Below are 16,334 nucleotides of genomic sequence, written 5' to 3' on the forward strand. Positions count from 1 at the left end.
CTACCCAACAGTGGGCTCACAGTCTAAAAGGGGGAGACAGAGAACAAAACCAAACATACTAACAAAATAAAATACATAGAATAGATATGTACAAGTAAAATAGAGTAATAAATATGTACAAACATATATACATACATACAGGTGTTGTGGGGAAGCATTTAACAGATACCACAATTATTAATACGATTATTAGTACATCCACACAGACCACTACTCTTCCTACTTCCAAAGCCTTTTTAAAATCACATCCTCAACCAAGAGGTGCTACCCAATTAAGCCTTCATCTTCTCTCCCCCCTCCCTCTCCCTTCTGTGTCACTTATGCACTTTGAACTTTACCCTTAATTGATTTTAATGTCCGTCTCCCCCTCTAGACTGTAAACTCCTGATGGACAGGGAACACGTCTACCGACTCTGTTGTAGCTTATTCTCCCAAGGGCTTAGTACAGTGCTCTGCCACTGACTGACTGACCGATTACATAGAGGTTACATAATGATGGCATTTGTTAAGTGCTTACTATATTGCAAAGCACTCTTCTAAGCGCTGGGGGGGATACAAGGTGATCAGGTTGTCCCACGGGGGGGCTCACAGTCTTAATCCCCATTTTACAGATGAGGTAACAGGCTCAGAGAAGTTAAGTGACTTGCCCAAGGTCACACAGCAGACACGTGGCAGTGCCGGGATTAGAACCCGTGACCTCTGCCTCCCGAGTGTGAAGTACGTACAACTGTGTTCATATTTAGAGATCTGTTATTAGGGTTATCACCGCATGTAGCGATGTGAAAGTATTAATTAGCATTCGCCACAAATCTTACTTGTTTTCCAGCTGAAAAAAAGAACTGGCCTGGGGAAGTGAATTGTTTAACAAGGCCAGGAACAGAGCCCCAAACTTCAACTCAAAGATCCTCTAATCTGACCAAGAGATCATACTTCCTATTTTGACCTGACAAAACCAATCTCTCTCTTACCTTTCCTCATCCAAAATAATGGAACCATCTTCTGCTACTTTTACTCGAGGAACCAAGAGTGGACCATCCTCATTCTCTTCCTCCGCCTCTTCATCCTCCTCTTCAGCATCAGCAATCAATTTTTCTTCTTGTCTGACAACGGCAGGTATAAAAACAGTTCAACTCAATTAGCCATGGAAGCAGTGTTTTTTAAGTCATTATAAACCTATAAAATCAATTACCTACCCTGTATCCAATTTGATTCCCTCTTTCCATACTAATTTAAAACATCATACATTTCTAAGAGCATCGTGTACAAATTTCCTCATACAGTGAATTCGAGCTACTCATCTAGGAGCTAATGGGGTTTTCTGTCCCACCACAAACTGCACTTGCCTTCTCATTTGTCCTTTTTGAATGTTTCTAACCACTGTCTAAGGAAACAGACATAAATCCCCTCAGCATTTATGTGAAGTTCCATCGTGGCCAATCTCTTTACTTACAATAAACAAACCGCACAAAGTCAAGAAATGAGAACACCTTTCAGAAGACACAGCACAAGTTGAGAGGTCCCTAATAAAACTGTAAAAAACCTCTTACAATATAATTTTCCACAAGCTAACATCTAACTTAGCTACAGTGCTTACACAGGAAACACATGCCACCATTAAAAAAAGTATTTATTACATTCAAAACTGTTCTCACCAAGCAACTAATCAATGGTATTTATTGAGCACCTGTTTTACAGAGCACTGCACTAAGTGACTTGGAGAGTGCTACAGTAGCAAAAAATATTTCCTGCCTCTAAAGAAACATTATCTCAAAATGTACTTAGCAGTAGCTTACTCTTTAGCCTGAACTGATGTCAAGGGCTTTTCAGCTTTCTTTTCCGGTTCCAGTGAAGATCTGGTTGAAGGAAATGAACACGATTAATCCAAAAAGGCCAAGTCTTTTCTACACAAACATTCACGACCGTTGCAATTTGGAAGGAGGGAGAAAAGTGATTTTACTCCCATGTCCTTGTGAATGGGTGCAATTTTCGGTGTAGAGATAAACACTGTTCTAACAGGTACAGACTTTGCTCCAGGATCTTAATGCTTGCGAATCTGAGTTAGCTTTTGAGGATTAGCTGGTCCTTATGAGACTACAAAAAGGTACAGCTCTTGTAACAATATAAAAGGGGGAACCTTGCCGCGGCTCTGAAGAACTTTATTATAGCCTAACACAGTAGTGTTATGCGCTAACACAGTAGTTGTGCTCTTAAAGAACCTGTTATGGGAAAATCACATTATAGTAACCCATCAGCCTTATTTATTAAGCATTTACAGCGGGCAGAGCACCGTACTAAGCACCTGGGAGGCTACAATATAACAGAATTCATTCAAACGTATTCATTGAGCACTTACTGTGTGCAGACCACTGTACTAAGCGCTTGGGAAGTACAAGTTGGCAACATATAGAGACGGTCCCTACCCAACAACGGGCTCACAGTCTAGAAGGGGGAGACAGACAACAAAACAAAACACGTGGACAGGCGTCAAGTCGTCAGAACAAAGGCTTCAGCCTGCAAACTGCTTCATCCAATAGATAATTTATGGTGTCAGTCCAGTCTTTTAGGTAGAATCGAAGAAACTTGTGGGGGTATATGTGGTAAAGAGATCAGTTTCACCAAGTACTACTTGAAGTACTTGTACTCCTGGATCCCTCCAGAGGCCTCAAAAATGACAGCTTAGAACGTGTTAAAAAAAATCTAGTCCTGTTACACAAATCCGACGATGGGACATTGACGGGCTATTTGGGCAAAACCTCCCCCATCCGTAGCGACACTTTCCAAACTGAAAGATTCGACTACATTTTGAGACCTAACCATGATCGATTTGAACTCCGTTATTTCAATCACGGAAATGGTGGATAATGGAAAATAAAGCCACCTGAGAACTTTGTGGAACCCACTGAAAGGGGTCCCGGAGCAAGTTACAACACCAGAGAGAGAAAGGGTAGTACTGTTTATAATGCAGAATCTCAAACTGAGCAGTACTTGGTACTTGAAGGCTGAATTGGTAGACATTCCCTGCTCACAAAAGCATACAGTCTAGAGGGATAGGCTAGGGGGTAGATGGTTTGAAGATACCACCACGACTAACATTTTTGATCTAGATTCCTAAATAATTGTTAAGCCCACAACTAGAACCCCTTACTACTCCCTGCTACTTTATTGCATTAAATGCTTAAAGAACACAAAGTGATTCTATGCTGGGGCTCAGTACAGCTGAATCAGAGGCTGGAAAGCATAGCCTCTGTACATATCTATTGTACATATCTATTCTGTTTATTTTATTTTGTTAATGTTTTGTTCTCTGTCTCCCCCTTCTAGACTGTGAGCCCACTGTTGGGTTGGGACTGTCTCTATATGTTGCCAACTTGGACTTCCCAAGCGCTTAGTACAGTGCTCTGCACACAGTAAGCGCTCAATAATTACGACTGATTGATTGATTGACAGCAGCATCACACCTTCACCAAAACTCCATACATGTACACCCATAACCATTTCTTCCCAATCCCAATCAACTGGTACCAATTAGAAGATAGCGCTTTACCCTTAACAATTTGGTATAGAAGAATGCTTCCTAATATTTCAATAGTGTTCTATCTAAATCATAAAATGAAACCATGTGTTATAGCAGAAACAACTGCACTGTCTGAAGCTTAGTACTACGTTGGAGCCACATTCTGACAGTCTCCCAGAGAACCTACTGGTCCTCTAAATTTGGTTTTTAGCCGGACAGCTGTAGCAGGATTGAGTGACAGCACGCAATTCAGTATCACCGATGAAAACCGCTGGGAGTGGGCGCATTCTTGTTAATAACTTTGATCATCGAGCTAATCGGTAGTCCAGAACATTTTGCTGAGTTTTGAAAGCAGGTCGTCATCATTTGCAGGGTTTATGCTTGCATTTCCAAAGCAACCCTTAAGATACAGCGACCGCTGAGTCAAGAACACTGAACGACGCCCGTAATCCACCAAATTGACACCCACCCGCTTCTGGTTCCCTCGAGGGGCCTCAAAAATGACAGCTTAGAACGTGTTGAAAAAATCTAGTCCTGTTACACAAATCCGATGATGGGACGTTGACGAGATATTTGAGCAAAACCTCCCCCATCAGTAGCAACACTTTCAAAACTGAAAGATGCAGCTACATTTTTAGACCTACCAATGATCAATTCCAACTCCGTTATTTCAATCACGGAAATGGTAAATAATGGAAAATAAAGCCACCTGAGAACTTTGTGGAACCCACGAAAGGGGTCCCGGAGAAAGTTACACCAGAGAAAGAGTAGTACTACTTATAATGCAGAATCTCAAACTGAGTAGTACTTGGCAAAACTGATCTCTTTACCACATAGACCTCCACAAGTTTCTTCGATTCTACCTAAAAGACCGACACCATAAATCATCTACTGGATGAAGCAGTTTGCAGGCTGAAGCTAAAGTTTCAGAAAGCGCCGTGTTCCAAGACGTGATCCAATTAAGCCACTGAGCCATAAGAACGAAAACACGCAAGATGCAGAATCGTACTTACTTCATGGGATTGCTGTCTGGCAGGTAATAGATGAAGTCTCTCATAGTCATTTTAGAACGATCAGCTGGCATTCGGCTTTCGCTTACAGGACATTTGTTTTTCCACTGCTTCTACACATATAAAAATTACATATTCTTTCATTTATTCATTCAAATGGCTTAAGGTGTACTAAACAAATTACTTACATAATCCACTTCTGCCTCCCCTGCACTAACTTCAATACTATCCCATCACTGCTATGCTAGACAGCACTCAGGAGATGCTACTCATTGGCGTGTTTTACTTCAAACCCACACAACCAATTTATACTGACGGACCCCGTAACCTGAAGTTAAAAACATTCTCCCTTCTTAATTAAGCTCAGCAACAACTGGTGTTGAATATAGTCCTCGACTGCAGTAGACTGGTAGTTACCTGAGGGCAGCGTCCACGTCTCATTCTCAATTTTACTCTCCCAAGAACTTAGTACAGTGCTCTGCCACTCGGCAAGTGAAAGACCATGTCAGGATACAGAACTTGGGAGTTGACAAAATTAGAGCCAGTGCTCAGGACCATCTCATTTTAGGAGACCATCTGACCGTTACATCCAGGCACGATTAGGACAAAGTAGCTGAGATAATACCGAAGCGCTAAGAGGAGACATGAGAGCAGGGATTGGTTGTACTAACTCTATTTCACGCTCCCAAAGTCTTAGTACAGTGCTCTCCACAAAGAAAGCACTCAAGAGATGCTACTGATTGGTGGGTTTTACTTCAAACCCACAACAACCAATTTATACTGACGGACCCTGTAACCTGAAGTTAAAAACATTCTTCCTTCTTAATTAAATTAGCAACTGGTGTCGAATATAGTCCTCAACTGCAGTAGACTCTTAGTTACCTGAGGGCAGCGTCCATGTCTCTTTCTCAATTTTATTCTCCCAAGAACTGAGTACAGTGCTCTGCCACTCAGCAAATACTATCGATTAACAGAAATTGAGGGTCCCGGCTCTGGAAGGGTGAAGCCCTCCTTTGCTCTTCTCCCACTCCCTTCGGTGTCACCCTGACTTGCTCCCTTTATTCATCTCCTGTCCCAGCTCCGCGGCACGTATGTACATATCTTTAATTTATCATTTATTTTATTCATTTATATTAATGTCTGTCTCCCCCTCTAGACTGTAAGCTCACTGTGGGCAGGGAATGTGTCTATTTATTGTTCTTTGATACTCTCCCAAGCACTTACTACAGTGCTCTGCACACAGATGCGCTCACTAAATACGACCGAATGAATGCTCCACAGAAATGCCACCTCACTGGCCCATTCTCCTCCCCTGCTGCTTTCGCTGCTTCCAGCCCCTTCCTGACCCATTCAGGTCCCAAGTTCTGCGTGCCAAAGGATGTTGGTCCTTGGGAAATTACAGTTCACGGAACTTCAACTGCACTAAAATTTTGCATTTTCCAAGACAAGTTAAAAACCGTGTCACATTTAAGTCACAACAAATACAAATCTCCACTACCTCTTTCCAAACAAAACAAAACGAAAACACTTCAAAGGTCAAAACCAAGTCCCTTCTGCGGGAATCAGGGGGGTACCGTCCTGAAGAGCTTCGTGCTGTAGTTCTCACATCTAGACCGACACTCTTACTACTTAGATGGTGAGTCCTGGGTGGGACAGGGACTGTGTCTGACCTGATCATCCTTCATCTTCCCTAGTACTTGGAACCGTGCTTGACACACAGTAAGCACCTAAATACAATAATATAAAAAACTACTTCTTTCAATAAAACCTAATGCAATACTCCAACACACAATGTTTCCTGTTTAAAAAACCCTTTATTGCGTCTCTGAAAACCGTTGACATAAATGCGATCAACAAGTGGTTTGTATTTGGATTAACATGTTCTCTATTCGCGGTCCTCATCTCAGACAGAATTCTACTGAAAGTTCAATCTGAGTCAGAAAAAAAGGGACTGCAACGGTTCATACCATCGCCTATCACATTCGACACTCCAAGGAAATCAAAGGGGAATTAGTGCTTTTTTGAACCCTAATTCATGGACTGTCACAAGCATCACTTGCTGGTGAGGCCATTCTAGGTACCAGATCTCTGATGCCTGTGGTCGGGAACCCATGGGGAGTAGGGGGGATCCCTAATCTCACACCCCACAGTGTGCAGTAGTGAACTGCACAGGCACCAGAGGGAAGAGCGCTTAGGGAAGGCGATGATCATTAGCATCAGAGTATCCCTTCTCGGAAGGGAGCACAACACTGGCTCCATCTCCTCAGACAGAATTTCAATTCCGCGTGATATTCATCCATCAGAATCCTATTTTCCTCTCTCCTCATCCCCACTCCATTCTTACCCTCTCTTTCTTCAGTTCCTCTCTTAGCATTTCTCTCAGTTTCTGGGCTTTAAATATCCTGTAACGGTCTGAGGGTGGCGGTTTTTCTTGGGCTGCGGGGAGGTTGGACTGCGGTGCTTCCTCTCGAGTCCAGTTCTCCTTGGCGGGTCTGTCTTTGAGAATATCGGGCACGTTCCTGGAGGGGATCTCATCCCCCTTGGGGACGCCGGTACAGGTGCTCGGCCCTTGGCTTGCAGATTTTTTGCAAGGGGAGAACTGAGGCACCTGGGGGACAGGAGTTTTCTTTTCCGGTAAAATGGGAGACTTTGGAGAGCTTTCAACAGCAGCATTCTCAGGCCGAGAGGATTCCTTCTGCTCTGAAGGACCACGGCTCGTCGGAGAATGGGTCGGTTGTCTCGGAGAAGGCTTTGATCCTGAAGTCCCAAGACGTGGAGCGGGAGGAATGGTGACCCTAGGTTTAGCAAGATTAGGGGTCGTTGCTATTCGCTTTCTTCTCGGTAAAACCGCGGGCACGGGTTTATTGACCTTTCCGGCATCACCCGTGCCATCAGCTTGTTCCTCTCTGTGGAAAGATGAAGGCGAAAAAAAAAAAGCCTTTTAACATTCGAGCCTTGTCTCCTCCCTTCAAAGTTGGATCTGGTGAGAAATCACCCACCAAAGGAACAGCTCCTGAGTAGAACGTGAAAAATACGCAGTCCTTCGGAAACACATTTACCCTAAATCAAATCAACAAACCCACATTCGGTTCGGTGTAGAAAATTCCCACATGAATCTGGGAAAGCTGGGTGGATTCTTTCTATTCCTCAGGAAAGAAACACCATGTGCTGTTCTCAGTTGCTTGGCCACTGAAGATCCCTAAACCTTAAACCATATTCTGCCAGGATTGGATATTTCATTCATATCAGATGTCTGTGCCCAGTCTGAGACTAACTGAAAAAGGAATGAACTGATTCCCCACTTGTCAGCTCCACCGGGTCTTTTTCAATCTACTCTTTCCTTCTTGAGCTCTATTTTTACACTTTCCTCAGTTATCTGCAGGGCTACTCTTTAGTTTCCCTTCTGAGGTGCTTCTGGGTATTCAGCTCACTGAAGATGGGTCTAATCACTGAGCACCGCACCCTCAGCAAGACTTGAGGAACTTTAAAACCTAAACCTGACTTTTTTTGTTCCACCAACACTACACGATTAACACAAACAGCAGCATAAGCAGCAAACAACTGCTGATTCATTCATTCATTCAATCGTATTTATTGAGCGCTTACTGTGTGCAGAGCCCTGTACTAAGCGCTTGGGAAGTCCAAGTTGGCAACATATAGAGACGGTCCCTATCCAACAGCGGGCTCACAGTCTAGAAGGGGGAGACAGACAACAAAACAAAGCATATTAACAAAATAAAATAAATAGAATAAACGTGTACAAGTAAAATAAATACATACATATATACAGGTATCCCTAAGTACCCCTGCCCTAAGTACGATCCTACATACATGGATAAAAAGTAATGAACTGCCAAGAGCTCCCATTCATGTCACAGAAATTAAGTCTGTGCTGAAAATCTATATGTGGCCCTAGATAACCGTATCTACAATTGCTAAAAGGGCTTTTTTTTTGCAAGTGTACTATGATAGGACCGTTCGCAGTGGGGTCCTAAGGCCAAAAAGAAAAGAAAAACAGACATTTTTCCTCAACTTGTATTCATTCCTTTACTTGTAAAATAATAATAATAATAGTGATATTTCTAAATGTATTTATTTATTTTATTTGTACATATTTATTCTATTTATTTTGTTAATATGTTTTGTTTTGTTCTCTGTCTCCCCCTTCTAGACTGTGAGCCCACTGTTGGGTAGGGACCGTCTCTAGATGTTGCCAACTTGTCCTTCCCAAGCGCTTAGTACAGTGCTCTGCACACAGTAAGCGCTCAATAAATACAATTGAATGAATGAATAAATTACAACGTGCAAAGAACTGTGCTAAACACTAGGGAGATCATTTGGTAACACTTACTGAGCGCTGTGGGCACAGCATTTTATTAAGCGCTTGGAAGAGTACAAGAGTTCCCTGCCCACGATCTTATGGACTAGAGGAAAGGCTTTTAATACCTATTTTACAGATGAGGAAACTGAAGGACAGAAGTTAAGTGACTTACCCTAGGTCTCACTGCAGGAAAATAGTGGACCAGGGTTTAGAACGCAGGTCTTCCGACTCCCAGTTCTGTGCTCTTTCCACTAAGCCATGCTGCTTCTTTAAAATCACTTTACACCACTGCTATTTAACTCCATACTTCCTTGTAAAATGTATTTTTGAAAATGAATGGTGATGATGAATTGATCAAAATCGTATTTTTATAACAAGTAAACTAGGGTAAAATTATTTATCTACATTTTGTGGAACATGTACTGCACAGAGAATGCCACACCCAGCAATATCGCTTCAAGCCATTTTACATTTAAAAAACCCATCCGGTTGAGAATTGTCCAACTACATACACACTAGAAAGATGTTATAAAACTGAGGACTGGGTGAGCTAGCGTAAAAAGCTCATTCATTCATTCAGTGGTATTTATTGAGCGCTTACTGTGTGCAGAGCACTGTACTAAGCGCTTGGGAAGTACAAGTTGGCAACATATAGAGACGGTCCCTACCCAACAGTAGCTAAGAAACCCCTCCTGTATTGTTCATACTCTTTGGACATTTGGTATTCACTACCCCCTCAGCACTTATGTATATATCCGTAAATTATTTATATTAATGTCTATCTCCCCTGATAGACTGGAAGCTCCTTGTGGGCAGAGAACACGTTTTACCAACTCTGTTGTATTGTATTTTCCCAAGTGCTTAGTCCAGTGCTCTGCACAAAGTAAGCGCTCAATAAATACGATTGACTGATTGTACGCAGTACGCACTCAGTAGATATGATTGATTCTAGCATCCAAAAGAAAAACAATTTTAACCATCAGCTATTCATTCATTCAAGGGTATTTATTGAGCGTTTACTGTGTGCAAAGCACTGGACTAAGTACACGGGAGAATACACGGGAGAATACGATATAACGATAAACAGGACATTCCCTGACCACAGTGAGCTTTATGCAGCGTAAAAGGGCTATGTTTGGATCCTGCCAAACACAAAAGTTAATATTTTGCATTTTTCACGCCTTTTGACATGCGTTCCTGCCCAGAACATCATCTCATTACGACGACCGGTTCTTCTCCAGAGTTGGGTGGACGAGGCCCCAAGGCCGCGGGAGGCGGCTGGGGCTAGAAAGCCGAGACCCGACCTGCCTTTGAGAGGATGAGGAAGGGGAGACGGGAGCAATGGAGGTGACAGCTCTCCTTCGATGTCCCACGCCCATCCCCTCCAGCCATCCATCCCCTGACACCTCAACCAGTCTCTGTCCCCTTCCCAGAGCCACTCAAAGGCCAACTTGCCTCATTCTCCTGCCCAGGCGCACTACTTGCGCTCAGACAAGCAGCGTGGCTCAGTGGAAAGACCCCGGGCTTTGGAGTCGGAGGTCATGGGTTCAGATCCCGGCTCCGCCGCTTGTCAGCTGGGTGACTTTGGGCAAGTTACTTGACTTCTCTGTGCCTCGGTTCCCTCATCTGTAAAATGGGGATTAAGTCTGTGAGCCCCACGTGGGACAACCTAATCGCTTTGTATCCTCCCCAGCGCTTAGAACAGTGCTTTGCACATAGTAAGTGCTTAATAAATGCCGTCATTATTATTATTATCATTACTTCCAGCATAGTTAATGCAGGCATGAATGTGTTTTCCAGCCCCCTCCCCAAACTAAACAATAAATGCATCTGTCAGACAATGAGTGAAAAATGAAAATTTCCTGAGCTAAAAAGCACTAAATAAAAACATCTACAATCCAGGTTCCTCCACTCTACTGAGCTGCTCTTCGCCAAACCAAATGGACTCCGTCCCCTCCTAATCCTCCTTGATCTCTGTCGGCAATCTTTGACCCCAGAGACTCCGGCCTGCTCCTGAAACCCTGTCTAATCTTGGCTTCACTGGTTCTCTTGATTCTCCTCCTCCTCGTCTGGCTCCTTCTCAGCCTCTTTCACAGGCACTTTCGTGGCCTCCTACCTCCTACCTGTAGGAGCCCCTCAAGGTTCAGTTCTGGGTCAATCAATCAATCAATCAATCGTATTTATTGAGCGCTTACGGTGTGCAGAGCACTGTACTAAGCGCTTGGGAAGTACAAGTTGGCAACGTATAGAGACGGTCCCTACCCAACAGTGGGCTCACAGTCTAAAAGGGGGAGACAGAGAACAAAACCAAACATACTAACAAAATAAAATAAATAGAATAGGTATGTACAAGTAAAATAAATAAATAGAGTAATAAATATGTACAAACATATATACATATATACAGGTAAGAATAGAAGGGTCCCCTTTTATTCTCTATCTACACCCACTCCCTTAGGGAGCTCATCCATTCCCATGACTTCAACTATCCTGAGAAGCAGCATGGCTCAGTGGAAAGAGCTCGGGCTTGGGAGTCAGAGGTCTTAGGTTCTAATCCCGACTCTGCCACCTGTCATCCGCCAAGCTAGCTCTATTCCTCCCTTCAAAACCCTACTGAGAGCTCACCTCCTCCAGGAGGCCTTCCCACACTGAGCCCCTTCCTTCCTCTCCCCCCGCCTTACCTCCTTCCCCTCCCCACAGCACCTGAATATATATATATATATATATATATATATATATATATATTTGTACATATTTATTACTCTTTATTTTACTTGTACATATCTATTCTATTTATTTTATTTTGTTAATATGTTTTGTTTTGTTGTCTGTCTCCCCCTTCTAGACTGTGAACCCGCTGTTGGGTAGGGACCATCTCTATATGTTGCCAACTTGGACTTCCCAAGTGCTTAGTAAAGTGCTCTGAACACAGTAAGCGCTCAATAAATACGACTGAATGAATGAATGAATGAATGACTTCGGGCAAGGCACTTAACTTCACGGGTCTCAGTTACCTCATCTGTAAAATGGGGATGAAGACTGTGAGCCTCAAGCTGGACAACCTGATAACCCTGCATTTACCTCAGTGCTTACAGCAGTGCTTGGCATATAGTAAGCATTTAATAATAATAATAATGGCATTTGTTAAGCACTTACTATGTGCCAAGCACTGTTCTAAGCACTGGGGAGGATACAAGGTGATCAGGTTGTTCCAAGTGGAGCTCACAGTCTTAATCCCCATTTTACAGATGAGGGAACTGAGGCCCAGAGAAGTTAGGTGACTTGCCCAAAGTCACACAGCTGACAAGCAGTGCAGCCAGGATTTGAACCCATGACCTCTGACTCCCAAGCCCATGCTCTTTCCACTGAGCCATGCTTAACAGATAGCATTATTATTATTATTATCATTATCATTATTACCTATACTAAGAATTATTATTATCATCATTATTCATTCATTCAATCATCTTTATTGAGCGCTTACCGTGTGCAGAGCACTGTAATCATTCATTCAATCATATTTATTGAGCGCGCTGTGTGCACAGCACTGTACTAAGCGCTTGGGAAGTACAAGTTGGCGACATATATTATGATTATCTACACTAAGAAAACTCCCAAATCTCACACAGTACATGCTCAAATTGAGAAGTAGTCTGGCCTAATGGAGAGAGGACCAGCCCGGGACCAGAGGACCTGGGTTCTAATCCTGGCTTCAACGTTTATCTGCCCTGGGGCCTTGGGCACACTTCTATGTGGCTCGTGTGAGCCCCATGTGGGACGTGGATTGGGTCCAACCGGATCAGCATGCATCTACTGCAGAGTTTAATACATAGGAAGCACTTAATCCCATTTAAAAGTACAGAGCTTAGTCTTGAAATAATATTTGTCACCTGTATTTATTGATCACTTACTGGGAGCAGAGCACTGTACTAAGCGCTGGGGAGAGTACAAGACGGCAATATTGCGGGCACATTCCCGGCCCACAACGAGCCTACGGTCTAGAGGAATGAGTTTACAGTCTAATAATAATCTGCCTGTCATTTTATATTACTGCCTTATCAGCCCTGAATTGGATTATGATTATGATCTAGTCACGAGCTTATATGGAAATTTAAGCCTGCTAGACATCTGTTTATTCTAATGATATTGACGCCTGTTTACTTGTTTTGTCGTCTGTCTCCCCCTTCTAGACTGGGAGCCCGTTGTTGGGTAGGGACCGTCCCTATATGTTGCCGACTTGTACTTCCCAAGTGCTTAGTACAGTGCTCTGCACACAGTAAGCGCTCATCAAATACAACTGCATGAATCAATAAAGGTAACTCTTGAATAAAAGGGAAAGGGAGGGACTCTGAAATCAAAAGATACCGAAGGATCCCTCGTTGGCTTTATGTTGTTTATGTGTTTTGTTTCATCTCTCCTTCCGTGTCTGCCTCCATTCCCTTCTCCCTCTTTTTATTTTCATACTTTGGGCCTCCCGAGGGCAGGGGCTGTGTCTAATACCCAACTGAGCATCCTTCCCTAGAGCTGTAGTAAACACAACAGGTGCTTAATAGTCACTCTTGGAACTACTATTGCTCACCGTGAACAAAAATGTCTAAAACTCACCTGCGCATCCTTCCCCAGAGCCGTAGTAGACACAGTAGGTGCTTAATAGACACTCTGGGAACTACTACTACTCACGGAGAACAAACGTGTCTACAACCCACCTGTGCATCCTTCCCCAGGGCTGTAGTAAACACAACAGGTGCTTAATAGACACTCTTAGAACTACTACTACTCACAGAGAACAAAAATGTCTAAAACACACCTGTGCATCTTCCCCACAGCTGTATAGATGCTTAACAGACACTCTTGGAACTACTATTGCTCATGGAGAACAAAAATGTCTAAAGCCCATCATCATCATCCTCAATCGTATTTATTGAGCGCTTACTGTGTGCAGAGCACTGTACTAAGCGCTTGGGAAGTACAAGTTGGCAACATATAGAGACGGTCCCTACCCAACAGCAAGCTCACAGTCTAAAAGAGATGGGAGAGGAGGAGGGAAGGAGATGGGGAAGGAGGAGGGGAAAGAGGAGGAAAGGAGAAGGGAAGGAGACGGGAAAGGAGGAGGAAAGGAGAAGGGAAGGAGATAGGAAAGGAGAAGGGAAGGAGATGGGAAAGGAGGAGGAAAGGAGATGGGAAAGGAGGAGGGAAGGAGATGGGGAAGGAGGAGGGAAGGAGAAGGGAAAGGAGGAAGGAAGGAGAAGGGAAAGGAGGAGGGAAGGAGATGGGAAAGGAGGAGGGAAGGAGATGGGAAAGGAGGAGGGAAGGAGATGGGAAAGGAGGAGGGAAGGAGATGGGGAAGGAGATGGGAAAGGAGGAGGGAAGGAGATGGGAAAGGACGAGGGAAGGAGATGGGGAAGGAGATGGGAAGGGAAGGAGATGGGAAAGCGTCTTCCCAGGAAGCCCAGCTGTGCTTCCTTCCCCAGAGCTTGTAGTAGACACAGTAAGTGCTTAATAATGATAGCACTTATTAAGCACTTACTATGTGCACTGTTCTAAGCGCTGGGGAGGTTACAAGGTGATCAGGTTGTCCCACGGGGGGCTCACAGTCTTCATCCCCATTTCACAGATGAGGGAACTGAGGCACAGGGAAGTGAAGTGACTTGCCCAAAGTCACACAGCTGACAATTGGCAGAGCCGGGATTTGAACCCATGACGTCTGACTCCAAAGCCCGTGCTCTTTCAATAGACACTCTTAGAACTACTACTACTACTCATGGCAAACAAAAATGTCTACGACCCACCTGTGCATCCTTCCTCAGAGCTATAGTAAACACAGTAAGTGCTTAACGGATACTCTCAGAACTACTACTCCTCACAGAGAACAAAAATGTCTAAAACCTACTTGAGCATCCTTCCCCAGAGCTGTAGTAAACACAGTAGGTGCTTAATAGACCCTCTTAGAACTACCACCACTCACAGAGGGCAAACAGTGGACCACCATTTTGGTCCTCGACCACACAGCGTTGCTAGGCACCGGCATGGACTAGGCTCCATCCCTCTGTGTTTGGATTGTCCAAACCGTCCCCATTTTGGCCACTATCATCATCATCATCATGAGTCGCGGGATTCTGTGGGCCCTGGACAGTCAGGGCAGAGGGCAAAGGGGGGACCCCAGCTGTCCCCATCACCCCCATCATGCCCACCTCCCCCTACTCTATAATTCTATTTATTTTGATGGCACTGACACCTGTCTACTTGTTTTGTTGTCTGTCTCCCCCTTCTAGACGGTAAAACCGTTGTTAGGTTGGGACTGTCTCTACCGAATAATAATAATGATGCCATTTGTTAAGCGATTACTATGTGCAAAGCACTGTCCTAAGCGCTATCAGCTGCCAAATTGTACTTCCCAAGCGCTTAGTCCAGTGCTCTGCACACAGTAAGTGCTCAATAAATATGATTGAGTGAAGGGAAAAAACCGGGAATAATAATAATAATGATGGCATTTGGTAAGCACTGACTATTTACTTTTACTTGTACATATCTATTCTATTTATTTTATTTTGTTAATATGTTTGGTTTTGCTCTCTGTCTCCCCCTTCTAGACTGTGAGCCCACTGTTGGGTAGGGAATGTCTCTATATGTTGCCAACTTGGACTTCCCAAGCGCTTAGTACAGTGCTCTGCACACAGTAAGTGCTCAATAAATACGACTGATTGAATGATTGCAAAGCACTGTCCTAGGCGCTATCAGTTGCCGAATGTACTTTCCAAGTGCTTAGTCCAGTGTTCTGCACACAGTAAGCACTCAATAAATACGACTGAATGAAGGCACAAACTGGTTGTAATAATAATGATGGCATTTGTTAAGGGCTTACTATGTGCAAAGCACTGTCCTAAGCGCTATCTGTTGCCGAATTGTACTTCCCAAGTGCTTAGTCCAGTGCTCTGCACACAGTAAGCACTCAATAAGCACGACTGAATGAAGGGACAAACTGGGAATAACAATAATATTAATGATGGCATTTGGTAAGTGCTTACTAGGTGCAAAGCACTGTCCTAAGCGCTATCTGTTGCCAAACTGTACTTTCCAAGCACTTAGTCCAGTGCTCTGCACCCAGTAAGTGCTCAATAAACACGATTCAATGAAGGGACAAACTGGGAATAACAATAATATTAATGATGGCATTTGTGAAGCGCTTACAAGGTGCCAAGCACAGTTCTAAGCACTGGAGGGGGATACAAGGTGACCAGGGTGTCCCCCGTGGGGCTCATAGTCTTCATCCCCATTTTACAGATGAGGTCACTGAGGCCTGGGAATAATAATAATAATAATAATAATGACGGTATTTAAGCGCTTACTAGGTGCAAAGCACTATTCTAAGCGCTGGGGAGACATAAGGTGATCAGGGTGTCCCCCGTGGGGCTCACAGTCTTCATCCCCATTTTACTGATGAGGTCACTAAGGCCCGGGGAATAATAATAACAATAATAATGGTATTTGT

The 16,334-nt window shown here is 43.8% G+C and overlaps 1 protein-coding gene across 1 annotated transcript in view; it reads right to left on the reverse strand.

Annotated features, from left to right (window-relative positions):
- BDP1 (B double prime 1, subunit of RNA polymerase III transcription initiation factor IIIB) overlaps positions 1-16,334 on the reverse strand; it is a 97,834-nt gene that overhangs the window by 78,529 nt on the left and 2,971 nt on the right. The window contains exons 2-5 of the mRNA XM_038765481.1: positions 6,869-7,430; positions 4,528-4,637; positions 1,794-1,853; positions 969-1,100 (exon numbers count right to left, since the gene is read on the reverse strand). Of these exons, the coding sequence (XP_038621409.1) occupies positions 969-1,100; positions 1,794-1,853; positions 4,528-4,637; positions 6,869-7,430 (864 nt within the window). The remainder of the gene's footprint in view (positions 1-968; positions 1,101-1,793; positions 1,854-4,527; positions 4,638-6,868; positions 7,431-16,334) is intronic.

The sequence above is a fragment of the Tachyglossus aculeatus genome, chromosome 23, assembly GCF_015852505.1.
Source record: "Tachyglossus aculeatus isolate mTacAcu1 chromosome 23, mTacAcu1.pri, whole genome shotgun sequence".
In the NCBI taxonomy this organism is placed as follows: Eukaryota; Metazoa; Chordata; class Mammalia; order Monotremata; family Tachyglossidae; genus Tachyglossus; species Tachyglossus aculeatus.